The sequence below is a fragment of the Garra rufa genome, chromosome 4 (assembly GCF_049309525.1).
Source record: "Garra rufa chromosome 4, GarRuf1.0, whole genome shotgun sequence".
NCBI classification, from domain to species: domain Eukaryota; kingdom Metazoa; phylum Chordata; class Actinopteri; order Cypriniformes; family Cyprinidae; genus Garra; species Garra rufa.
This window is the reverse complement of record NC_133364.1, coordinates 17,419,346-17,444,212: the sequence shown is the minus strand read 5'-3', so window position 1 is coordinate 17,444,212 and position 24,867 is coordinate 17,419,346. Positions and strand designations below refer to the sequence as shown.

At 39.7% G+C, this 24,867-nt stretch overlaps 2 protein-coding genes across 2 annotated transcripts in view; one reads left to right on the top strand and one right to left on the bottom strand.

Moving 5' to 3' along the window:
- LOC141333750 (MICOS complex subunit MIC19-like) overlaps positions 1-24,867 on the bottom strand; it is a 636,840-nt gene that overhangs the window by 67,687 nt on the left and 544,286 nt on the right. The gene's annotated exons all lie outside the window — the stretch shown is intronic.
- The window catches only part of plxna4 (plexin A4), a 201,612-nt gene continuing 195,942 nt past the window's right edge, over positions 19,198-24,867 (top strand). Inside the window, exon 1 of the mRNA XM_073838764.1 lies at positions 19,198-20,412. Within this exon, the coding sequence (XP_073694865.1) occupies positions 19,198-20,412 (1,215 nt within the window). The remainder of the gene's footprint in view (positions 20,413-24,867) is intronic.

Below are 24,867 nucleotides of genomic sequence, written 5' to 3'. Positions count from 1 at the left end.
GAAAAAGAAACCATGCTGTCACTCCATTTGCTTGTCCTTAGAGTGACACCGGTGTGCCGTTATCAATGGCCTTTCCTTTGGTCCGCATCCTGTCTACACAGTGTCTATTGATCAGACTGACAGAAAAATGGTCTGTATCGGGGCCCAGATCTGTTTTAATTCCACTGCACTGTGAACCGTTTGTTTAAACTGACAAATTGTTTGTGTGTTTATTTTGTCTTTAAATTAATTTTATCTGACAGGTCCCAGCCACTGGGACAAGGTCTAGAAGTGTAACAGATTACAAAGTTGACCCTTCTGCAGTCTCAATCAATGGTGTCCAATTGTACAATGGAACTTTGCTGTTTTCACAGACATTTTCAGTGTTGATTCATAGTCTCTGCATTGATTTATAAAAAGGTCAATATTCTTCCCAAATGACAATTCTTTCAATAGTATAATCCCTTAGTTTTATAGCAGATGACTTTGACTTTGCAGTCGTCCTGTCCTAATCTTCTTTACAGCTGGATATGAAATGTTTATAGCGAATATGTTGCAGCACTAGCCTCTCTCTATATATATATATATATATATATATATATATATATATATATATATATAGAAGCTATGAACTCTATTCCTGTTTTAGCATTCCAAAATATAATATACACTGCATTTTGTTTTTATTAATAATATAGGGACTTTAAAACTGTATCTATTTGGGTCACCACAGCCTGAGCATTTATCATCATTATACCAAAGATGTGTGTATTGATTATTGGATGTTTAAGATTGATTCCTTACTCTGCTTGTATTTAAATGTCTTAATCTATTTGTTGTTGTTTTTTCATTTTAAGCAAAACATGCACAAGGCCGTGCAAACTCATTAAGATGTACCACTTCCTTCAACTATTCATTTATTTAAATGGGATAATTGGAAAGAATCGACCCATTGGATGACCAAAGCATCTTCGCTATCCACAGGTAATTATATGTTAACCATTTAAACACTAAATCCTCAACATTAACCCAAAACAACACCTCTGGTGTCTTTAAAACATTTTATTAGTTCATCCTTCCCAAATTCTTAAGGGATCTTAATCTCAAATCCAGAGGGAATTTTCAAGTATTCCCATGGGTCATCAACACATTCAAGCCTTGAGCATACGGCCCACTTTCAAGACTGAATTTAGGAAATGACTCTGTGTTAGTAAATTAGTTTTGTTAAGCAAGCCAATTAACCCAAACAATTTGAAAAACTATTTGAATGTTTTCAAAACAACTGGAGTGAAGAGTTTACCTTAAAGAAGAATACAAGCCTGGTTTGCATTTTAACATTGTGCAAGCAAACAAGATTCAAAGCAATCAAGATCTGAGCCGACTGCTGTCTTAAGGAATAAACGCAAGACATTACAGAAGATTATTGTCTTTAAGAATGAATGGCTGGTGCCATTTTGCATGGCTCCCATATGAACGCACTTGTTTCAACTCATTAGCTCGTTATTGGAGGCTTAATGTCGTGAAATGACTGTAAATTAAGAGAGACACCCAAAATGCATAGCATTTGGAGCCTCTCAGGACCAGGATTTTAGGTTGCATGAGGCTGTGGCAGGGTAGCAAAGGATGCGCTACTGTATGGACCTGCAGGTGGAGCTGTGATGCAGTGTTTTGAGAGCTTTGCGTCAGGAATATTGCAGTGAATCAAGCATACCATGATGCCAACCAATATTTTTCATGTACAGCAAGGTGGAAAAGTTTGTCAGATTATTGGTTATGAAAGTAGTGGCTAAAATCATAGAAACCTGCTGAAATGTATTTTCAAGTCTGCAGTGCGATTTTATGAAGTGTTTTTGTAAAAATGTTATTGTTACTAAATTAATACCCTATTTAATATCATGTGCATGTCTTTTTGTTAATTACACCCTTTGTTAATTAACGTCCTCACTTGAATTGATTTTTTTGCAAATCTGTTTATTTTGATTAATCTCTGATTAAATAAAATAATGAGCGTACATAAATATAAGCTCATCTCCTGACATAATGTTTGTATTCCATGTTTACACCCCAATCTCCAAATCATCTCGTCAATTAGATATCCAAATCCGTAAACCATTCTGTCTGCAGTAGCCTATTACATTCACCCGTGTTTCCCGTTCCACGGTGTAATGCATGCATTATAGACAACATTAAAAGACATTGGGGTGCAGCATATGCCTCATTCATGCCAGCCGCTTGCGCTGATTGCAGCCAATGAGATTTTACAATTAGCCCAATCAGCGGCCAGATTCGGGATGTCACTGCGGGCGAGTCAGGAGGGTTTGTAAAACAAGACAGTCGCTGCGTCTCAGCAGAAAGCCACTGACTCACGCCTCTCCTCTAGTACTTGGGAGTCAGCTGCGAACCAGCAAACTCCGAAACAGCCGCTCTGACTGCAACGCGCATTCGCACGGCGCGGTCGGGTCCCTCAACTGCAACACGCGGAATTCCAGTTGCCGTTTTAGTGCGCTTTAAATTCTGTCAATCAGCACGTCATGATGGAAACTATAGGGCGAGCGGCAGTTTTAACGCTCACCAGCGCTTCAGCTTAGTCGTTGATGGGATTCTGCAGCTCGTCTGTCGCTTCTTCCAGGGGAAATTAAACGCGGAGGATCTTTTCGATAAAAACAGGTGTCGGTGATTCTCGAAAGCCACCAAATCAGGCGTTCTAAAACGGCGCCTGGCTGTATTTGTGGAGTAAGTGAGTTGGGATTCCTGTGAAGGTGCCCATCATCCGCAGTGTGAGCGCGACTGCGGCGGTGAGGTGAAATCCGCAGCGAGAACAGGTAAGCGCTTGACACGGGACAACCGTATAACGGTATTGGCGTTTTACATCTTCAACTTGTTATTTAACGGAATAACGCATGGGAAAGGTTATTTGAGCAGGTAAGCGAGGCGTGTTACCTGCTATGTAGTATAAGGGCGTGCTGTGAGGAGGGCAATGCAGCATCCGCACCCGTGCGTTACAGGATGGTGATATTTTACTCTCTCCGGAGCTTTTGCATTTAAACTCCGAATGGCATATGGATACTGTTTTAAACTGCAAATTTAAAATACATAGTTCTTAAATACATAGTTCTTAGCACACAAGCGCATACGAGTCTTAAAGGGATAGTTCACCCAAAAATAATAATTCTGTCATCGTTTGCTCAACCTCATGTTCCAAACCTCTTTTACTTTCTGGTTCGCAAATGTTTGGCATAATGACAGCCTCTGTCATCGTTCACTTTCAGTGTTTGGTGGCTAAGGCTGTCAGTCAGAAATATTGTGCCTAACGTCATATCTTGCATATCGGAACAACTTGAGGTTGAGGAAATGACACATTTAACGCGTTTAGATTGTTGTTCTGTTTATCGTAATTTAAGACAGAAAGTAGAGCTGACGCAGCTCGCGTGATATTTATTATTTTACGCACATGTTTCCGCAAAACCGCTGTTTTGGAAACACTCTGTATGGCTGGCCAGAGATGAAACGCTACAAACAGCGCGCATGGGACTGTTAAAAGTCTTCGGCAAAAAGAGCCCGTTACAGGGACGCAGCTGTGCCGCGAGAGCGTTAACTAGAGAGCGCAACTTGCGCGCTTTACCTGACGGCAGAGGGTGGAGAATGAACGGCTAACAGTGAGATTTTACTCTCAGCATTACTAGCTATTACTGTGTTATTTGCAGACACTGAGTTTGTCGCACTGCTTGTCTGTTATCGTGCGTAATTCTTAGCTATTTCATTAGGGTCATCAACGTATAGACGTCCGTTTTGCGCGCTCATGATGGCACGTTGAACGCGTAGTCACGGTGTTATATCTATCTGAATTGTTTATGCTGGTCTATATACACATACAGATGCAATTATAGGCGCATCAAGAGTTTTCCCTCATTTACATGTGAAATCAGGGCCAGCTGCAGTAATGTCATGACTCCTGTTCTCCTGAGCCGCTGACCATGTCCATTTGAGCCATTGTTTTGTGTCTCAACGCATCTGCAAACCCTTATGCCTGCCTCAATGCAGCATAGATCAGCTGAGGACACATCTAACGCATGTTTCTGATGTTCAGTTCGTCCGGTGGATACGTCACCAGTCCTCTGCCCTCTCACAGCTGTGGAAATGAGCATCATCCTTAGTAATGCATCACTGCTGTTTGCAAACCCTGTAACTGGCAGATTTTCGTTGACTTAAACATGAACTGTTTTGTTATAGCTACTTATTTATTGGCTGAGAGTGTGAGTCTGTGGGGTTTGTACTGGAATCTAAAGTAATCAGAGGAGTTCACACGTTTGTGGTGAGTGGTATTTCAGTAAAGATTCAGATTCTATTCATAGTGAGACTTCATAGCCGCTGACTGTGTCTGGAGGTTTCTGTGTTTGAATTATGAATTCAAGAAGATTGTGTTAATGAAGTATTTAAGCTTTTGTGAACTGAGTGGAATGTGTTCTCTTCAGAGGCTGATAAGAAACAAGGCTTTTGTACAGTAAGTGTACACTGTGTCTGCATGTGGGCAATTATGCTTGCTTTTTAATAGAGTAAAGCTAAGGTGAATGCCAGTATGTGTGTGCGTTTGCATGCACCCGCAAGGCAACAATATAGCTTTTTTCTTTCTTTCTCTCTCTCTCTTTCTTTCTTTCTTTCTTTCTTTCTTTCTTTCTTTCTTTCTTTCTTTCTTTCTTTCTTTCTTTTTTTCTTTTTGCAACCTTTTGTTAAAAGTGTAGCTGTGGATGAATGTGTTAAGCACTCAGTGCGTGCTTTTGCAGTCAGAGTGCCCCTGAGTTTCAAGGAGAAACAGCAAGTACCATCAGACTGTGATAAAACACCAAACTTAATCATTTCACTGCGTTCCAGTGGCGTCTCAGCCTTGAATGTGTGACAGTCTGCTTGTCTCTTTGCCCCCAGAGAGCTTTCAGAGACCTTAAACGCAGTGCTATCAGCAAGGATGAATATAATGCTGACATTTTTCAAAATCTTTGTGCTCTTTGCCATAGTTAGAGATACAGAATGCATTGAATGTAAACATGGCATTATTAATGATATGAAAGTGAAACTTAATAAAATATTAGGAATGGTTGTTAGGATGAGAGGCCACTGGACTGGGCTGATATGTAGCATGCAAGAGTGAGTGTTCACCCTTCAGTATGAACTCAGAGCAGTTGACATGAGGCTGAATGACTGGTTTGGGAACTGGTGAATGACTCTCTCTGTCCGCTTTTCCAAAGAAGAGCCGCCCCCTCTATTCTTATAGGTTGCTGAATGGCTGTACCAGCCAATCAGGTTTAAGTTTTGCTTTTGCTCTCCAAGACAACAGCATCTGTATTTGAGTTTGGCTATTGCACTGTTTTGATCAGTTATTGTGATGCAGGTATGGCAAGAATAATGGCAAGATAATGGTATTTTCTAATAAACAAAGCCATCTATATGCATTATTGCACATCTCTATCGGGATTAAAAACATTCAAAAATTTGTTTATATATGAGTGTGTGCTATTTGTAGCAATAGCCAACAATGCATTGTATGGGTCAAAATTATAGATTTTTCTTCTATGCCAAAAATCAGTAAAGATAAGTAAAGATCATGTTCCATGAAGATATTTTGTAAATTTATGACTGTAGATATATCAAAACTTAATTTTTGATTAGTAATATGCATCACTAAGAACTTTGTTTGGACAACTTTAAAGGTGATTTTCTCAATTTTTTTTTTTTTTTTTGCACCCTCAGATTCCAGATTTTCAAATAGTTGTATCTTGGCCAAATATTGACCTATCCTAACAAACCATACATCAATGGAAATCTTATTTCTGATTTCAGATGTATAAGTCTCAATTTAAAAAAATTGACCTATATGAGTTTTTTTTTTGTCCATAGTCACATATTAGGCTATAAACATCATTATGTTTTTCTGTGAAGCTGCTCTGGAACAATGTGAATTGTGTAAAGCGACATTTGTGGTTAGCTCTTCTATGGAGTTTATACATTTGCTGTTCTGTATACTACAGTATGAGAGTGTGTGTATCTTTACCTGTAACCCAATTAATTATCAGCTGATGAGTTGACTTTAGGAAAATGATCTCGAACTGCATGAGCTTTGACTAAAGATGTGTGCTATCCGAACAGCTCTGTGAGACACAATAGCCAACAGAAATCTAAGAGGAAGAAAAATCAATTTTTGTAATCTTGTTGTGCTTAATGAGAGACTGCTTGACGGTTTCCCTCTACCGGCCTGTTGAAAATGTATTTGCGTGTTTGCGGTGGAACAAATGAACCATGTACCTGACCCTTCTGTTATGACTGGGTTACTACAACAGTTTCTATGACTTATCGTTCCACTATTTATGTTAGCTTAGCAACAAACACGCATCCTTGATTTTTGTCCTATGTATTGAACAGTGTTTCTTTGGGAGGTAAATTAACTTTGTCCTCTGCCAAAGCACATAACACTTTCCAGGTACAAAGTTTATTTGCACAGTAAATATTTCTGTTAAGACTGTAGAGACTGTTTCCTATTGCAGATCTGTCCGTGCATTTGCACATATGCTCATGTCGTGTGCGGTTCTGTGTGCGACTGGATGGGATTGTCTGTAGGTAAATGTGTGAATTGCGAGTGACAGTTCTGTCTGCTTGTGACATCTTCTGAATAGACTCCTGCTGTGCGTCCCCCATGTCCCACCGCGTATGCGTGCCGGTGTGTACGTGAGCGCGTGTCTGTGTGGATAATGAGGAGAGAGTGATTTCCACCAGTGAGAAACTCCTCTTCCTGTCACCACCATTGCACACGTGAGTCCCATTACGAAACCGCAGGTTGTTCGTCTTTGCGTATATCTCCTTCTCCTTTTTTTTTTTTCAAAATGGCTGTCATTTTTTTTTAAACAACTTAAGCCTTGTGTTTACAGTATGTTTCTGTTGATCTCGTATGTGAATTTCACTAGCACCTCATTTGTTTCATGCTGATCATCCAGCTGGGGAAATGTAACAAGAGAAGGCTTTGAATTTGACGTTTATGTGGTGGTGTTATTACTAGAAGTGTTTAAAGTTCAATGTTAGATTTTAAACACGCATGCTTTGTAATCTTAGCTTAGTGGTTAAACATCTTGGTGGGTAACCCAAAGGTTAAATGTTCAAATCCATGAACTAACACCAACCTTAAGCCCTGTTCACACTAACAGAATTTTTGGAGGTGGAAAAGCAACCAAGAGTCATTGGTTTTCAATGAGAGTTGCTTGAAAACCATGTCAGATGTTGTCTGCATTCTGAACGATTTATGAACTGTTCTTGATGGTACATTATGTGCTGAATCAATATGTTGGCATAATGACTGGACCACAAGACCAGTCATAAAGGTCAATTTAAAAAAAAAAATATATTGGTTGAGATACAACTATTTGAAAATGCAGAATCTGAGGGTGCAAAAAAAAAAAAAAATCAATTGAGAAAATTGCTTGCAAAGTTGTCTAAATTAAATTCTTAGCAGTGCATATTACTATTCAGAAATTATGTTTTGATGTATTTACTGTAGGAAATTTACAAAAGATCTTCATGGAACATGATCTTTACGTAACTTTACTGAACAGGGATTTAGGTTGTTCCAAATTTGGAAGATTGTTATGATGAACTTGGTGATGTGACCTTTCCTAAGCGCAGTTTCGGTAATATACCTGAGGAAAGAGAGCAGAACAGAGTATTTCTGGTGCAGATCTTCCCATGGGTTAGGTCAGGAGGATTATATTGAAAACATCCCTCTATGCCGGCTTTTATATTTGCCTCGGCTAAGCCATGCGTGACAGGTAATAAATTAGTTTTGTTTCGGATGCATGAAATGATTTAAAACCTGCAGACAGGCATACGTATCTTGTTCCTTTCGTAGGTAACATCGCTGTTTGAAACGTCCACCTTAAGTCTCATATATAAAGTTCCACTGAAGTGCTTTGAAACAGTGTTATTCTGTGTTGACATAATTTCAACCAAACCAGGAAGACGGGGAGGGACATATCCAGGAGTCCCGCCCTTATTTTTTTAAATGGTCAATAGCGTTTTGTTTATATCACAGCCTGGGCTGTGAGCTGGGTAAAGCCGCATTCTCATCCATATCACATTATTTAGGTACGATAGCATTCTGTGTAGAATTCAAATGTGTCCAATAGGTTTTGTGGTCTGTGCCACTCCGTGCTATCGTGGACCAATCCAGACTTCATTCACCCGAACGGAAAGCATATTTTCACTGTCTGAATCACTCCCTATCTCCTATATAGTGCACTACGTGGCATTCACCATACAGAAAATACAAATTCTGTGAAAAAATGACCGATTTCAGCCACAGCTTCAGTGTCTGTTTATAGTGTAGGGGGCGGGACACCTTGGATTTTAGAGAGCATTTGATTGAGCAAAGTTTGATGAGAGGCAAAGTGCAGGGTGATGTTATCAAAATCATTGATCCATATTGGCGGAAGTTAGAAAATGAAAGTTTTGTATGCTTATATCTTGCAAATGCAAATTTTGTCATTGTGTTGGAGCACACTAGCTTACAGATAACCTTAAGGCTAACATATTCATACTAAAAGCCAAAAAACTTGCATTTTGATTTCACTGGGAGTCTGGGACTTTAAAGTGGCATCAGAGTGGCAGCAAACGTGTGAGTTTTAAGCAAGATTTTTTGTTCGTGCAAAGAGAGAGAAAAGATAAAGTGAAACTTGTGAAAACTTTAGGTTCCAAAGATGCACTTAATGTTAGGACAGTGAATTTTTCCTTTGAAGGAAATGTACTCATGTTTTGAGGTGAGTCAACTTCCTGTTGACTTGGGTTTCTGTCTGTTTAGTGTTTGTCTGGGAGATAGACCGTGGTATGCTTTTGGCGTTTATGCATTCTGGGTTGACGAGGTTGGGTTTAATTCACCTTGACTGTAAGCATCGGACTAGACAAACTAACATGTTTTTCGCTGTCTCGATTTTTGCAGGCACAGGTGAATCCATTCAGCAAACTGCAACCATGTTGTGAATGTCTATAGTTTATAACAGATGCATTGAAGCTTGGCAGTGTGTTTGTCTGCAGTTGCATTCGTGTATTCAATCTGTCAGTGTGTATGTGAGTTTCTTTCTCTGTGTTCTGTGCATTAAGCATCTCCGTTGTATCAGTGAGCTTCAGTCCCTCTGCCACCCACTCACACATCTATAAGTGTTCCCATGGAAACATGACTTTTTAGCTCCATTATCCCTCTTAATGTACCTCCCCACACACAGACGTACACATCAGATCACAACTGCAGTGTGGGCTAGAGGGCGCCAGTGAGTCTGTCATCATGAGCATCGATAAAATTCAAACTTGTGTCATAAATCAGCAGTGTTCAATGGATTCGGACACTGAATGCTGAGTATTAAGCCTTATTCCTCCTTTATAGGACGCCACATGTTTTTCAGGATTATGAAGTGTTGTATTTCCAAACATTTCAGGGATGCAGACAAGAAATTACAATTGTCGCATGATCCTCCCCACCAGCGTTTTGTGCCCTTGCCATCCCACATTCTTCCAGTGCCTTCAAGATAAGCGTTTTCAAGCCCTCATTGGACACGCTTCACAAGTCGTCTTATTTGGCGCGGCTAATGTGAATGAAGGTGATATGAGAATCTTGTCAGAGCGATTCATGTCACCCCAGTGCTATGGGATGGAACATCCTCTTAGAGTAGAAAAGGAAGGTAAATGTGGTAAACACAGGTTATTTCCAGTTTTCCAGTGTCACTGTGATTTAGTTTCTGGAGAGCGGTCATGCATGCTCACCGAGACCCCTCGGATTCACTCGCACAAGTAATGTGACGCGGTTAAGCATGTAGAAAATCAAACTAAAGAGCCTGACCAACTGCGGAGAGGGAAAGAAAAGAGAAATGGATTACGTTTCCTTCATCCCAAACCACAGGAGCCCCTGCTGAAAGGACTCGAAAGCAGCCTTCTGTGTTTACGCCAAGGGCTCTGACAAACGGAGTGAGGGAGGAAGGTAAATAGAAAACAGAATGGAGTGCTATCTTCCTGTCCCGACTCCTGCACGCAGATGAGGAGAAGAGCGCTGGCGCCAGGCCAGGTGCGGCGGCACCGCTCGCTCAATGAGAAAGTTGTGGCGAAAAGTTCAGGCAATGATTCCGCAGGACCGCATTTACATTTTGATTTGTATAAAATGCATGTTGATGAGGCTCATCTGCATTTGTTTTTGTAGCGGCTTGTGACGCTTGAGTGGTGTGTAATCTACCAGCGCTGGACAATAGCTCATCTGTCTACTCACACGCATATATGGAAGTGAGCACATCACGGTTAGCCCTCATCAAAGAAGCTTCTGTGTGCCTCTCGTTCTTCATTATCTCTACATATGACACCCATGACGGTTTGCCTCCGGGCCATTACTGGCGTGACATCTTCACTCATGCTATACGCTCGGGGTTCTGTGTGTGCTCATGCAAACGCCTTTGTCGGCATCTGAATGGTGGTATTGAAGGTCAATGTGACCAGGAAAGTATAGTGCCAGACACAGTGATGGTTTTGTGGCACTATGGATGCGTCTGAACTGTAGAGCCTGGGATTCTTTTTTGAGTGTTTGAGAGCGAGAAGGAGTGTTTATTGATGACTCATACACTTTAGATGTAATTCCTCCAAAATGCTTCTAAATGAGTGACTCATTTTATAAACTCGCTCTTATCAGTAATTTAACAGCTATGGTTGTCTGAATAATGTGTTATTAGAATAAGACTTGACATAAGCAGATATTGACTTGTCTCACAGCGTGAGTCTTCAAAAAACAGCTGTAATTATCACAATAGCGCTAATATAAGCAGTCGTGAAATACAGGGTAAATCAATTTGTTTTGCATGGGGAGAAGAAATCCAATAAAACTCCATGCATGCAAAAATTGTCCCCTTGTTCTTAAACTCTCTGCTGCTTTATGATTATCCCAGTTGACTTTGTCGAGTGTTGTGTTGCTAATGTTATTTGATTCGTCTGTTGTTGTTCCAAGCAATGTGTGTGTTTCTTTTGCTTTGCTAGAGGCACAATTTTAGTTGCTTTTCTTGTGACCTTTTGGAAAACCGTTTCCATCTCTATTCTCTCTCCCTCTGTCCTTTCTTCCCTTTGGTCTCACAGTTAATGTTGAGGCGGTGATTTATCACTTGTGTGAGTCTGTAAGAAAATGGGTTTTCTCCTAGAACAGAGGCGGGGCTGACAGATTCTTTAAAACTGTGCTTTGCAGCCTTGCTGGCTATTACAGTGTGTTTCCAAGCTGTTCCAGTGTGTTCAATTGACTTCAATGGGGCAGTGATTTATTTTAGGCTTTGCTTTGAATCTGCACACATCTGCCTTCAGAATGTACTGACAGGGTCTTATTGCAGTTTGAGTGTGTTTGAATTTAGCGGTCATGTTTCTAAAGTATGTCCACTCTCATCAGATCACTGCCAGTGAGAGCGAAGAGGTTTTGTGGTTTATGGCCAGAGCTTATGTCCAGTCTTAATGGCCATTCACATTGAGGACGATAACTTTAATGATGTAAAGTTTTAATCATTCTAATACTATGAGAGCAGGGAAGTCCACACCGCAACTGTAATGATAATGACACAGAGAAACAATATCTCTAGAATTACTTTTAGAATGATAAATGATACAAACATTGACAATCAAATACCTGACTTGCGCTCAAACATTTAAAGTGGCAGATGTGACCCTGGACCACAATACCAGTTTATGTAGCACAGGTATATTTGTAGCAATAGCCAAAAATACATTGTATGGGTCAAAATGATTGATTTTTCTTTTTGCCAAGAATAATTAGGATATTATGTAAAGAACATGTACCGTGAAGATATTTTGTACATTTTCTACTGTAAACGTAATATTTTATTGGTAATATGCATTGCTAAGAACTTCAGTTGGACAAATTTAAAGGCAATTTTCTTAATATTTAGATTTTTTTGCACCCTCAGATTCCAGATAGTTCATGCTGTGTGTGTGTGTGTGTGTGTGTGTGTGTGTGTGTGTGTGTGTGTGTGTGTGTGTGTGTGTGTGTGTGTGTGTAGAATGGGAGGGTATAAGTTGGATTACCAGTGTTGAATCCAGTCGTGTGTATCAAGGCCCCAATCCCAAGATTATTCCATCCCCCTCAAACACACACAAATTAAAAACACAGTTTAACGTTTTATAATAATCAGTTCTAAGCTTGTGATTATCAAGCATTCATGTCTAAGAAGTTAATCTTGCAGGTCCAGTTCATCCAATGCTGTTTGAACTGTATTGGATGAGATTGAGTATTAATATTGTATATAAACCAGTGCTAGATGGGTCATCTCTAGTTCAGCTTGTAGAGTATGGCACTAACGACACCAAGGTCATACATGCCCTGTTTGGATAACGTACGTTTCATCTTGCTTAATGTGGACTGTGTTGGCTGTTGGTTTGATAGATCATATCTGGCTTTTTTACATTTCATGCATGTCCTCCATACATCATTATTCAGCTCACTTTGACTATGCAATTTCCCTTTGGGCTAAAACTGTTGGTTCCATAAAAAGGAAAAAGCTAGGAAGCTGTTCAGTTACTGATCTAGGGCCAGCTGTTGCCATCTAGTCACATTCATTATTGAAGGCAAAACTAAGCTCAAGTCAGCTGAAACCTCTAGCAATCTTTCCTTTTAGTTGATATGTGGCGTGCAGTGATGACAGTCAGACCCCACCTCCGGCTGGCCCAGCACACATCAGCACTGTATTAGAGACTCTGCTGTGTGGGAAATGAACTTTTATGATCTCTGATTTATTACCTGCATCAGTGGCTCCGAAACGCCCTAGGATTGCTTTGAGGAAAGCTGAAGGGAAAAGCCTTCAGTCTGGGTGAGAAATCAAATCCACACACCCCCCACCAACCCCCACCACACACATCACTGTCCCGCACTACTGGTGCTCACGTGTGTGTGCATGCATGTGTCAGCACTGTCATTCTAGGGGATATGTTTCATTTTATGCTACATTTTAAACATTTAAATTGAAATTAAAAAAAGTATAAATATTTAAGTTATAGATATTTTTGACTCAGTATTTCACATTGGCCGTTCTTTCTCTCATCGCACGCAATTTATAAGCTTACAGCTCAGCTAAAATACATATTTTTGCTGTAATGCTGCAAATTCAGCAGCACTGCTCCAACACTCTAGTGTGCTGAATATATTTGCTCTGGAAGTGGCTAACGTCTTGATTTAAGGTGCTGAACTGTGCATTTGTCTCACAGCAAGTGTTGGGATCATAAATAAGATTCTCTTGAACACTGAGAGGTGACCTCTCATGAATGTCACTGAAAACTAATCAAGTAGTGTGGAAAAAAAGTTCACAGAGAGAGCAGAGAGGAAAAAAACATAGAAAATCCAACGAAGAGCACATAAAAGTTTCAGTATGCAGGTCCAACGTGGTGTGACTGACCAAAAATTTGATTTTTAGCTGCCCCCATCTTATATGTGGAGGTGAAGAAAGAATGTGTGGAACATGTTGAGATTCATGAATAGTAGACCTTCATGTGAAAGAGAAAAAAGACCTGATTTGTCTACAAGCTCTGCTTTTTGGGTGCATTTGGTTGGTTACTACTACAAGAGTGGTAATGGACCACTATATCAGTGAGGCTTTTTGTGTTTCTTGTTTAATGTCTTTATTGTTGTGGATGTTTAGTCCAGCTTTAATAATGCACAGTCATCTTAAGGAATTAAGTGTTTAATTCGGATGTCAGACAGGCTTGTTTTGTCCTCGCATCAGAGTATTTTTGCACAGTTGTGTCTTCTGTTGAGCCGCTTGCTTGTCTTTTGTAATCTGGATAAATGTCTAATGAAGAAAAGCCGAATATAAAGCCTCTGAAATGACACACAATGGTTTCAGTCCTTGTTAAAATGGATAGTTCTACCAAAAATGAAAATTCTGTCTTGTTTATTCACTGTCTTCTGTGGTGTACAAAAGATGATATTTTGAAAACTGTCCCTTTTAAAGTACATATTTCACCATCTAATCATGACCAGGTTATTACCATTGCACACTTCTTTGTGGTCTTCCTGAGACATCAGTTAATTGAATTCAAGACCTCATCTAGTTATAGTAATGAGTGACAAATAAGACATTTGTTTACATGGTGAGCTGGGCATGGCAGCAACAGGAAGCGCCTCGGAGTGTAACCTAATAACAGGATACTGACAATGAGGATCAGTAGCTCTTCAATAGGCCTCTTAACGATATCGAAACATCTTTATCTGAAGAGATAACATTCAGTGTTGTCAACGGCCATGACTGGGCATCAGCATAGATAGAGAGCGGGTGAACCAAGTGGGAAAGAGAAGGTATGTTGATGTGCTTCTATGCATGATTGAGTGTGTATCTTTATCTGATTGTTCATTTCCATGTGAATCTGTATGTGTGTGTGTGTTAGCCAGTATCTTTTTATGGTCTGACGGAGACATGTGCCCGCTCAAGGCAGAAAGCAACCCTGACAAACGTTTTCATCTTGGAGTAAGACTTGGACTTGTTTGATAAAGGTGTGAGAGGGGAAAAAAATGCATTTGTGTGCAAAAGAGAAGGGAAGTGATTTGTGTGTGAGCGAGGGAGAGGAAGATGGATGGAAAGTGTTTGACAGAGTCTGTTTGAACCGAGAGCTGCTGTGGAGGATTACGGTCCCTCTGATCAGAGTGAGGGAGGAAATAGAACGAAGGAAATGGGGGGGAGCGAGCGAGGACAGGCAGATGTCAACATGTCTCTCAGATCCACTGGATTTGTCTGACCAGCGTTTGGTCTCAATCCATTGCTTTGAAATGCCACTATTCAGGGAGAGCTGCAGTTTTGATGAATTCTGTAAATAACTGAGGAAGTTTGATACATGTAGACATCAAACAGCACATCAGGTCATGACAAGTACAATAATACAATAATTAAAATGACAATTCAGTGCACTAGTGCTAACGTCAATTTGACCTTCACATGAAAAGTTGTCAGCATCACATCTATGTGATATTGTTATTGTGAATTACAGTTGAAGTCAAAAGTTCACACCTTGCATAATCTGCAAAATGTTAATTATTTTACCAAAATAAGAGGGTACTGCACTGAATAAGATGTTTCACATAAAATACGTTTACATATAGACCACAAAAGATGATTGAAATTGTGAAATGATTGAATTAAAAAAAAAAAAAATGACCCTGTTCAAAAGTTTACATACACTTGATTCTTAATACTGTGGTGTTACCTGAATGATCCACAGCAGTTTTTTTTTTTTTGAGTCTCTTGTTTGTCCTGAATAGTTAAACTGCTCGTTGTTTTTCACAAAAAACCTTTGGATCCCACAAATTCTTTGTTTTTTCAGCATTTTTGTGTAATTTTTGTGTAAAACCTTTTCATGTTTTCACACTGAGGACAACTGAGGGACTCATATGCAACTATTACAGAAGGTTCAAACACTCACTGGTGCTTCAGAAGAAAAAATGGTGCATTAAACTTTTTGAATTTAAAGATCAGGGTAAATTTAACTTATTTTGTCTTCTGGGGAACATATAAGTATCTTCTGAAGGGCAGTACTAAATGGAAAAAATATGATATTTAGGCAAAATAAGAAATTTACACATCCTCATTCCATTCAAAAATTTTCACCCCCCAGCTCTTAATGCATTGTGTTTTCTTCTGAAGCATTAGTGAGCATTTAAACCTTCTGTAATAGTTGCATATGAGTCCCTCAGTTGTGAAAAGAGGGATTTCAAAATCATAGCCATTTTTGGAAATGGTTCAAATAAACAAAAGTGCTGAAAAAACAAAAATTTAAGGATCTGAAGTCTTTTTCTAAAGAACAGTGGGTAGTTTAACTGTTCAGGACAAGCAAGGGACAAGGGATGAATAGCTATCACTAAAAAAGAAAAAAAAAAACAGCTTTGGATCTTTCAGGTAACAACACAGTATTAAGAATCAAGCGTATGTAAACTTTTGAACGGGGTCATACTTAAAGTACTATTTTCTCTTGTAAATGTATTTTGTGAAATATCTAATTCAGGTCAGTCATAAAAAATATTTTGGTACGATAATCAACATTTTGCAGATTCTGAAAGGTGTATGTAAACTTTTGACCTTAACTGTATTGAAAAACTGAAATTATAGATGCACTGGCTCTTAAATTCAGTATTATTTTTAGTTAATTTTAATTGACATTTAGAGTAAGTGAATTACACATTATTTGTGTTGAGTGTGACCTTTTTGTTGCTTTCTCTCTTTTGAGCGTCCTGAAGTCCCATCAGATTTTGGTGGGCGGGGCCCCTTCGCCCTCTGGGAGGGCTGTAGATAATTAAAAACCCTTATCTGTATGTGCTCTGTGTGTAAACATAACTCCTTTTCTTCCTAGCATCCTTCTGTCGCCCTTCCTTCAGACCCACATCAGGGATGAATCCCTCCATCTGTCCATAGAGGGATGAGGAGCGCAGGCTGTGCTAATGAAAGTCGAACAGGAGGATGTGTGCGTAAGCGTATGCGTGATTTTTTTTCCTGTGCGGGTGTCAAAGAGTATGAGATTTTGTGACATGCCGTAATCAAAGTTGAATTGCACTGTTCTGAGATAATGCTCTCAGATCAGGGAGGATAAATTCGGGATTGTTCAGATGCCCTTGGCCCCCCACCCCCTCCCACACACATCTCATGAAATTCAAGGTCGAGTGTTTGCAAAGCCTGGAAAGGCTCCAGTCAAACACTCTGGTATTAGGTGAATTTAGTTGCTTTTTCTTTTCCCGTTGTTTTTTTTGGACCGTTGTCAATTAATGCCGCCAACTGGTCTCTGAGACCTTCACTTGACCTTATTTGACACTCGGATAGCCTGGGGTTTAGCTCGAAATGCAAAAAGTAGCATGAAAATACAGAGTCTACCACTGCCAGCACCAACCCACCCAACTTGAAGCCAGGATTTAAGCAGCCTGGTGTCAACTCAGTTTGCCATACTGATGCCCAGTGTGGAGCGTATGGTGTTTGGCAATTGGTGCACATTTTAGCCAGAAGGCCATGATTGAGACAGCCTGGACGAGAAAACATAGGCTTGTTACAGTAGATTCAGTCTGAGATGTCACAAGGCAGCATATGAATGCAAATGCATTCACAATGATGCTTAAGAGTTCTGTAGTCCAGCCTCTGACTCACAACTAGACATTTTCTTGTTATTGCTGTTTTACTCTGATTATTTGTGCTGGTTTTCTGGAAGCACAAAAGAAACTGCATCAAGTGAGACTTGAGTGTCGCAGTTGTATCCTAGAAAGACAAAGAATTGGAATGAGAAGCATGAATATCCAATTATTTATCAAGTGAACACACACACAGCTTAAACCCTAAATGTGCCGTTTCCTCACATTCCCAGAGATGCTGCTTGTGTGTGGCATTAAACATGAATTCATTAGCACTCTTTGATGTGGCTACTCGGCATGTGGTCTCCAGTCCATGTATATGTGTGTGTGTGTTGCAAGCAAGCTTTCCAATAGAAGAGGCTGGTTTTCTATTGGCAACATGCTGGAGTGTTGGAGTATCTCCGGCCTGGAGGTCAACTCGTGTTTCCTGTTTGAGATGCTGGGAATGCTGTATCTAGTCCAACTGGCAATCTCCTAAAGCAACCTATGGGAAGATGCTAGACTTACAAACCCCTGATTTTGGATGACCTTGCAGATTAGCTGATGCTAAAGCCTAGCGCAAGATGCATTTTAAAATATTTTACCACCATGGATTGACATGCGTACTTGCTTTTAACGTCCATGCACAGAAAAGCCTCTAGCAAAACAAGCTTTACAAAAGTTTGATATCTGCACATGAATATTTTAGAGAGTTGTTGGAGCCATGGTTAGTAAACCCACTACAGGTCCATGGAAGATCCCTTCTTCTCCCCATATAGTTTTCCATTGTGTCTCTACTTTGGATTTAATTACAGAGCTTGCATGTGATTGCTTTATGGAAAGGATGTTGAGTCGTCTCTTGGCTGTTTTCTGAACCCACCAATGAGCTGAGGGGTGATAATTTGTGTTTTGATTCAGCTTTACAAGACCACCATTTCCTCATGCATGTTTTTACCTCAGCTCACATCTCCGTTTTCTCCCACTTTAAATGTAATCGCTAGTAAACGATACCTGCTGTAGTGTTTTGAAGTGGTTCTTTGCTAGACTTTTCTATCAGAGAACATTATCCCCCACTGCTCAGATTACACACACTACTGTATTTCCAACCATTCTCTTCCATACACACGAACACAGCTGCAGCAGGACCGTTCTCACGCAGAATGGAAAGTGTGCCGAACTCTTTATTACTCTCCTATGCCGCTGAGTGGGCTAACGCTCCCTCCCCTAGTGCGTCTCTGCTTTCTGTTTCAATGGCTAATCATTACTGTGGAGTCCATACCCTTCACTCTGTATAACGTCTTAATACCCACTACAACGGCTAGGCAGTGATTTTCCCATCTGCTGTGAACCTGAGCAGTTAAGTGCCAGCCTTGTGTACCACTGCTAGCTGAAAATACAGCATTTATATACAAGACTCTGTTGTGCATTTATGTTCAAACTTTTATCATTTGAGTTTAAAGAGATAACAATTCCTTGAAGCAATTCCTTCTAATTAGCCCTGTGGTCCACCACTACTCAGAGATTGCAGGCAAGACTGTGAGCTCTGCCACTCCTTCAGCTGTGTCAGCAGGTGAACTGCGCTATCTGGAAAGATGGGAGAAAATCGGCAAAGCATGCAAATCGTGTAGTGAGGGGAAAATCAATTAGAGGTCCAGAGGTCCGGCTGTGAGGTGGGGCACAGGCAGAGAAATTGTGCCCATCCTAGCTGTTAACTCCTGGGGCAAATGCATTATCCCATTGAGAATGGCATCCATTCATGCCAACTGTGCGAGCTCCCAGAGTGCCCTTTTTCCACCTCTCTTTCTCTTTCTAATTACTCATGCGCTTTTCAAATGGCTTGAAAACTGTCATGTGGCTTTAATAGTTTGTCTCGCTCTCTCCTTCTTGGAAACTAGTGTGTCCTCCACAAAAGATTCTCATTGCTGTGACGGCTAATGCTAATATCTTTAATGCTAACATTCTTCTGTTCTTTCTCTTTGTGCAGGTACAGAATGTCCCCAACTTCACAAGAAGCCTGAATACTGATACAAAGCAGAGGTAGCAAGTAGTGGACAGAGATACTCTTCCCGTAAGGCAACAGGACAATGGCTTCCCACAACAGGAGATGGAACTTTTTCACTTTTTCTTGCTGCATCATTGTTCTGCTGGTTCCCCTCGTGGCTACGAGGCCACAACAGCCTTCAGCGGCATCCAGAGTACATGAGGAATACAGCACATTCCGCGTGGAGGACCCTGAATGGACTTTAAACCATCTTGCGGTGGACCACAGAAATGGGAATGTGTACCTTGGGGCAGTGAACCGCATCTACAAACTCTCACCCGAGTTGGACGTACAGGTCTCGCATCAGACCGGTCCAGATGAGGATAACCGGAACTGCTACCCGCCCCGTATAGTGCAGCCTTGTAGCGAACCACTTACGTTGACCAACAACGTCAATAAGATGCTGCTCATGGACTACCGTGAGAACCGGCTGCTGGCCTGCGGCAGCCTGTACCAGGGTATTTGCAAACTCCTTCGTCTGGACGATCTCTTTAAGCTTGGAGAGCCCTTCCATAAAAAAGAGCACTACCTCTCTGGCGTCAACGAGAGTGGCTCCGTTTTTGGGGTCATTGTGTCTTACGGTGACGCCTCGCCTGATAAGCTGTTCGTGGCCACAGCTGTCGACGGAAGACCGGAGTACTTCCCGACGATATCCAGTCGTAAGCTCACCCGAAACTCTGAGGAGGATGGGATGTTCGCCTACGTCTTCCACGATGAATTTGTTGCCTCCATGATCAAAATCCCATCGGATACATTCACGGTGGTACCAGACTTTGACATCTATTACATATATGGGTTTAGCAGTGGAAATTTTGTGTATTTTCTCACATTGCAACCCGAAATGGGAGGAGGCCCAACGACCGGGTCGTCCTCCGCCGGGCGCGAACAGGTGTACACTTCCAAACTGGTGCGACTCTGCAAGGACGACACCGCGTTTAACTCGTACGTCGAGGTTCCTCTTGGTTGCGTTAAGGGTGGGGTTGAGTATCGCCTCTTGCAGGCGGCCTACCTGTCCAAGGCAGGTACCATCCTGGCACGTTCGCTGGGCATAGGACCCGACGATGACATCCTTTACGCAGTGTTCTCCAAAGGACAGAAAAGGAGGCCCAAGGAGTCATCTCAGGAGTCAGCTTTATGCGTGTTCACTCTGAAAGAAATTAACGAGAGAATTAAAGACCGGCTGCAATCGTGCTATAAAGGAGAGGGAACCCTGGATCTCGCCTGGCTCAAAGTGAAAGACATCTCGTGCAGTAGTGCGGTGAGTACATTCAACACACCCCTGCTTACCTGCCATTAGCAGAACAATTGTACTTGTGACAGTTACTATAGTAACACTCTATGATTCACAATGATTGATGTGAACACTGCTATTACATTCAGGGCTAGTCATCAAATTGTATACAAATTGAAATTTTTGAAATGAGACCATTCAAGTTTTTACCAGAGCGCAGAGCTAATTTCGGTCGGATAAAGGCGCACGTATGAGGTAGTGCCCACTAGCAATACAATACCACTTTTGATCAATTACCACTGGCTGTGCTTATAACAAGCCTTTTGACAACACAGGACAAGGTATCGAAATAAAGTGACATTTTTAATGGTTCCCTGGAAGCTGACTGTTTTGAAAGCAAAAGCTTGTATTTTAAACTGTGGGTGTTTTGGGCTAAATGAATTGGAGAATTTGTCTTTCCAATTTCTGTCTGCTTTTAAACTGATGTTTACAGAAGGACAATGATATTGTGTCTTGCAGTACATCCTGTTTTTTGCAGGTTCTCAACTAAATTGATAATATTTTGGTTACCAACTTGTGGTTTTTCCCTCAAATCCGCAAAATAAGGTTAAAATGTTTGTCACTTGTTTAAAATGTCTCCATTAGGATAGGATATTTTTCAGTTTTTCTAGACCTTTTGATAAAACACAGCCAAGTTATAGAAATGTGAAATTGCCTTACTCAAAGAATCAAACTATTATTATTATAATAACACTTCATTGAGTTCCAGCCAGGGAATAAATGAATTATTACCACACACACCATTCAGCGCTAGACCCAATGAGTTCCTGCTCCTTTCAGAAACATCAGTGCAGGTTGAATGATATAGCAATAGAATGAGCTGTTTAGGCATTTACACGAATGATCTCATAGTAATAGCATAGTATTACAGTACCATGTAAATACCAATACCTTTACTGATGCTGCCACTGTACCTTATGGTAAATGAGGTGGCAAATAAGGTAACAGTTTTTTTTTTTCTGTAAAGGGTGTGATTTTTGTCAAGTTTTTCCTGATGTGCAGAGTATATGTGTGTGAACTGAGGTGGAAGTGAAACTGACACACACTTACAGGCACTCACACACAAGAATAAATGTGAAGCAGACTGTGAGAGAGTGCTGTCGTGATAAGTGTACGGCTAGAGAGGGAGGAAGCAAGGGAGTTATGTTGAGGAATGGTGCCATTTTTGCATGCACTGCAGTATGGCCACTGCAGCATAAATTAAAGAGAGAGCGTCACTGTGAGGAGAGAGAGATGGATGGCCTGCGTCTCCTCCTCCGGTAACTATGGCTACTAGCTCCTCATTTAAAAGCCAAGCAAGTGTTTGATTGGGGAAGAAAGAGAAAAAAAAAAAAACAAGTGAGCTCAAACACATTATATCTGAGACTGATAAATGCTCTGTTACTGTTTAAATTATCTTCCACCGAGAGCTGTTAGATCTCTCACACAAATATAAACACGGAAATGTACAAACACATGATTACGCAGGCTCATTAAAGACAACATGAAATTAACATTTCCCCTATTTATTTTAATAAATGCTTCTGGTCTTAAGCTTGATTGATCAGAGCTTATTGATTCTTGAGTCTGTAAGATTTTTAAATTAGAATTTTAAAATGGAAAGTCTTTTTTTGGTTTATTTGATTAAAAATACAGAAACTGTATTGTGAAATATTACTGCAATTTAAAATGGTGGTTTTCTACTTTAATATACTTTACAATAGAATTTATTCTTTTGATGCAAAGATACTTTTTCAGCATCATTACTCCCTCAAATGATCCTTCAGAAATCATTCTAATATGCTGGTTTATTATCAAAGTTGATTTGAAATGTTTTATTTATTTATTTATTTACTTTTGGAACCTGTGACCTTTTGCAGGATTCTTTAATGAATAAAACATTAAAAAACTGTTTATTCAAAATAGAATTCTTTTGTAACAATATACACTACCGTTCAAAGTTTGGGGTTAGTAAATGTTATTCTTTCTTTCTTTGAAAGACTCATTGACTGATATTGTTAGAAAATATTTATATTTTTAATAAATGCTGTTCATTTTAGCTTTTGTTCATCAAAGAATCCTAAAAAAGGTATCACGGGTTCAAAGAAAAAATTAACCAGCGCAACTGTTTCCAACATTGATAATAAATCAGCAGATTAGAATGGTTTTAAAAATTATTTTGTAACAATGACTTCTTTTTTATGGTACAGTTACATCCTAATGGATAAAACTGAGCCTCATTCTTTATTTGGTTGCCACGGAATATTCTGTGTCATCTGAAAATGGCACATTTTGGAAGTTGGATAAATTGTGAACGCCGTTTCTTGTTGTCTTTCACAGTAAGCAGAATACATTAGGTATAAAGCAGCTTCCAAACACCCACAGGCAGAAGGAACATGGGCACGATTGCGCTGACTCACCTATGAATAAAAGCACACGCTCATAGACGGATGCATTCAGACACTTGTGTTTCAGTAAAACACCCAAACATATATATTCAAAAGCGTCCCAGGGCAAAAAAGAATGACATATCTTTCAGGCAGTTCTGTGACTGAAGTTAAACGCTCTTGGGCTGCGGTATTCCTAAATGGAACTGCGTTGACAAGATAAAAAGTGGGGAATGACAGGAGTGAGAAAACGGCACATGAACCTGCTATCTTAGTGGGGGAGATGGATGTTTTGCTAATATCACTTGGATGGTTTTACAAGAATTGCAGTTGTTGGTCTCAGATGGGTTTGTGTTTTCAATAATGCATGAAAAACGTACTGCTGCCAAGATGGAATATTGCACATTATCATTTATAAACATATACAGGCTTCTCCGCACAAACCAAGAAGCAAGAAAGAAAGACTCTGAAGCGACTCTGTAGCTTTTTGACTTTCCTGATATGAAAGTCTAATTAAGTAAGCAGGGAAGCGCAGTGAGATCAAGCAAGCCCCTCTTCATGAATGTGAAGATAACATTCTCTCAATATTCAGCCCTCTGCAAACATTACATCAACATGACATGATAGTAATACAGGTTCGGTGAAGATATGAAAGTGATGTATATCTTAATATCCTCTCTGTGCCCTCTGCAAACGATAAGGATATTATGCTGTGAAAAATCATAGCATAATGTAAGCCTGGCTCATATGAGATCTATCTCTAGTTCTGTCCAAGATTCAGGTCTTTACTAGCAGTCGTCGTGATGTATCATGTGCAGGCAGATGACATGGATGAATAGCTTTTTTATTATTTTAGATGGGGATCGAAAATAATATAGAAAAATATATGAACTGTGATCTAATCTGGCTGAGACCAGGCAATGAGAATATTTGCCATGAATTACAAAACTGGTTTAGTGGCTTTTTTTATATATATATAGATTTAGCAGCAGTTTTTAAAAAATGCAATGTACACTACTAGTCAAAAGTTTTTGGACAGTAAGATTTTTTGTGTTTTTTAAAGAATTCTCTTCTGCTCAAAAATCCTGCCTTTATTTGACCCAAAATACAGCAAAAGCTGTAATATTGTGAAATATTTTTACTATTTAAAATAACTGCTTTCTGTTTGAATATATTATAAAATGTAATTTATTCCTGTGATCAAAGCTAACATTTTAGAATTGCTCCAGTCTTCAGCTGGGAAGAAATTATAGAAATGAATACTTTTATTTAGGAAGGATGCTTTAAATTGATCAAAAGTGATGAAGAAGACCTTTATAAATATTTCTATTTCAGATAAATGCTGTTCTTCTGAACTTTCTATTCATCAAAGAAACCTGAAACAAATCTACTCCGCTGTTTTCAACAATAATAATAATAATAATAAAAAATGTTTTTTGAGTAGCAAATTAGAATATTATTAAGATTTCTGAAGGATCATGTGACTGGAGTAATGCTAAAAATTCCGCTTTGAAATCAAAGCAATAAATTACATTTTACAATATATTCAAATAGAAAATGTGTTATTTTAAATAGTACCAATATTTCAAATTTGTACTGTTTTTGCTGTACTTTGGATGAAATGAATTGCAGGCTTGGTGAGCAGAAGAGACTTCTTTAATAATATTAATAATCTTACTGTTCAAAAACTTTTGACTTTTGACTGGTAGTATATCTCCCTTTTTTTTCCATTTGTCTTTCACCATGTGCCTTTTTTTAAGTTGACATGTTAAGTTCAACTTTGTAAAACACATCCGGAGACACCTCTATGTTCCACTGCGTCTGTCTGTTTTAAACTTAAGCGGCTCTTACTGTCACTTTTTTGATTTACAGTGCAGTGATGCCTAATGTCATATTACCATAGTTTAACTATAGTAATAACTAGTAACTATGGTTACCATGGTAAATTTAGTGTATGTGTCAGAAATGTATTTGCAGAGGCAGCAGCAGTACTCTGTACTTTGCTGACTCTTTCAAGCTCTGTTGCTCTTTTTTTCCTCATACCGTGTGTTTTTTT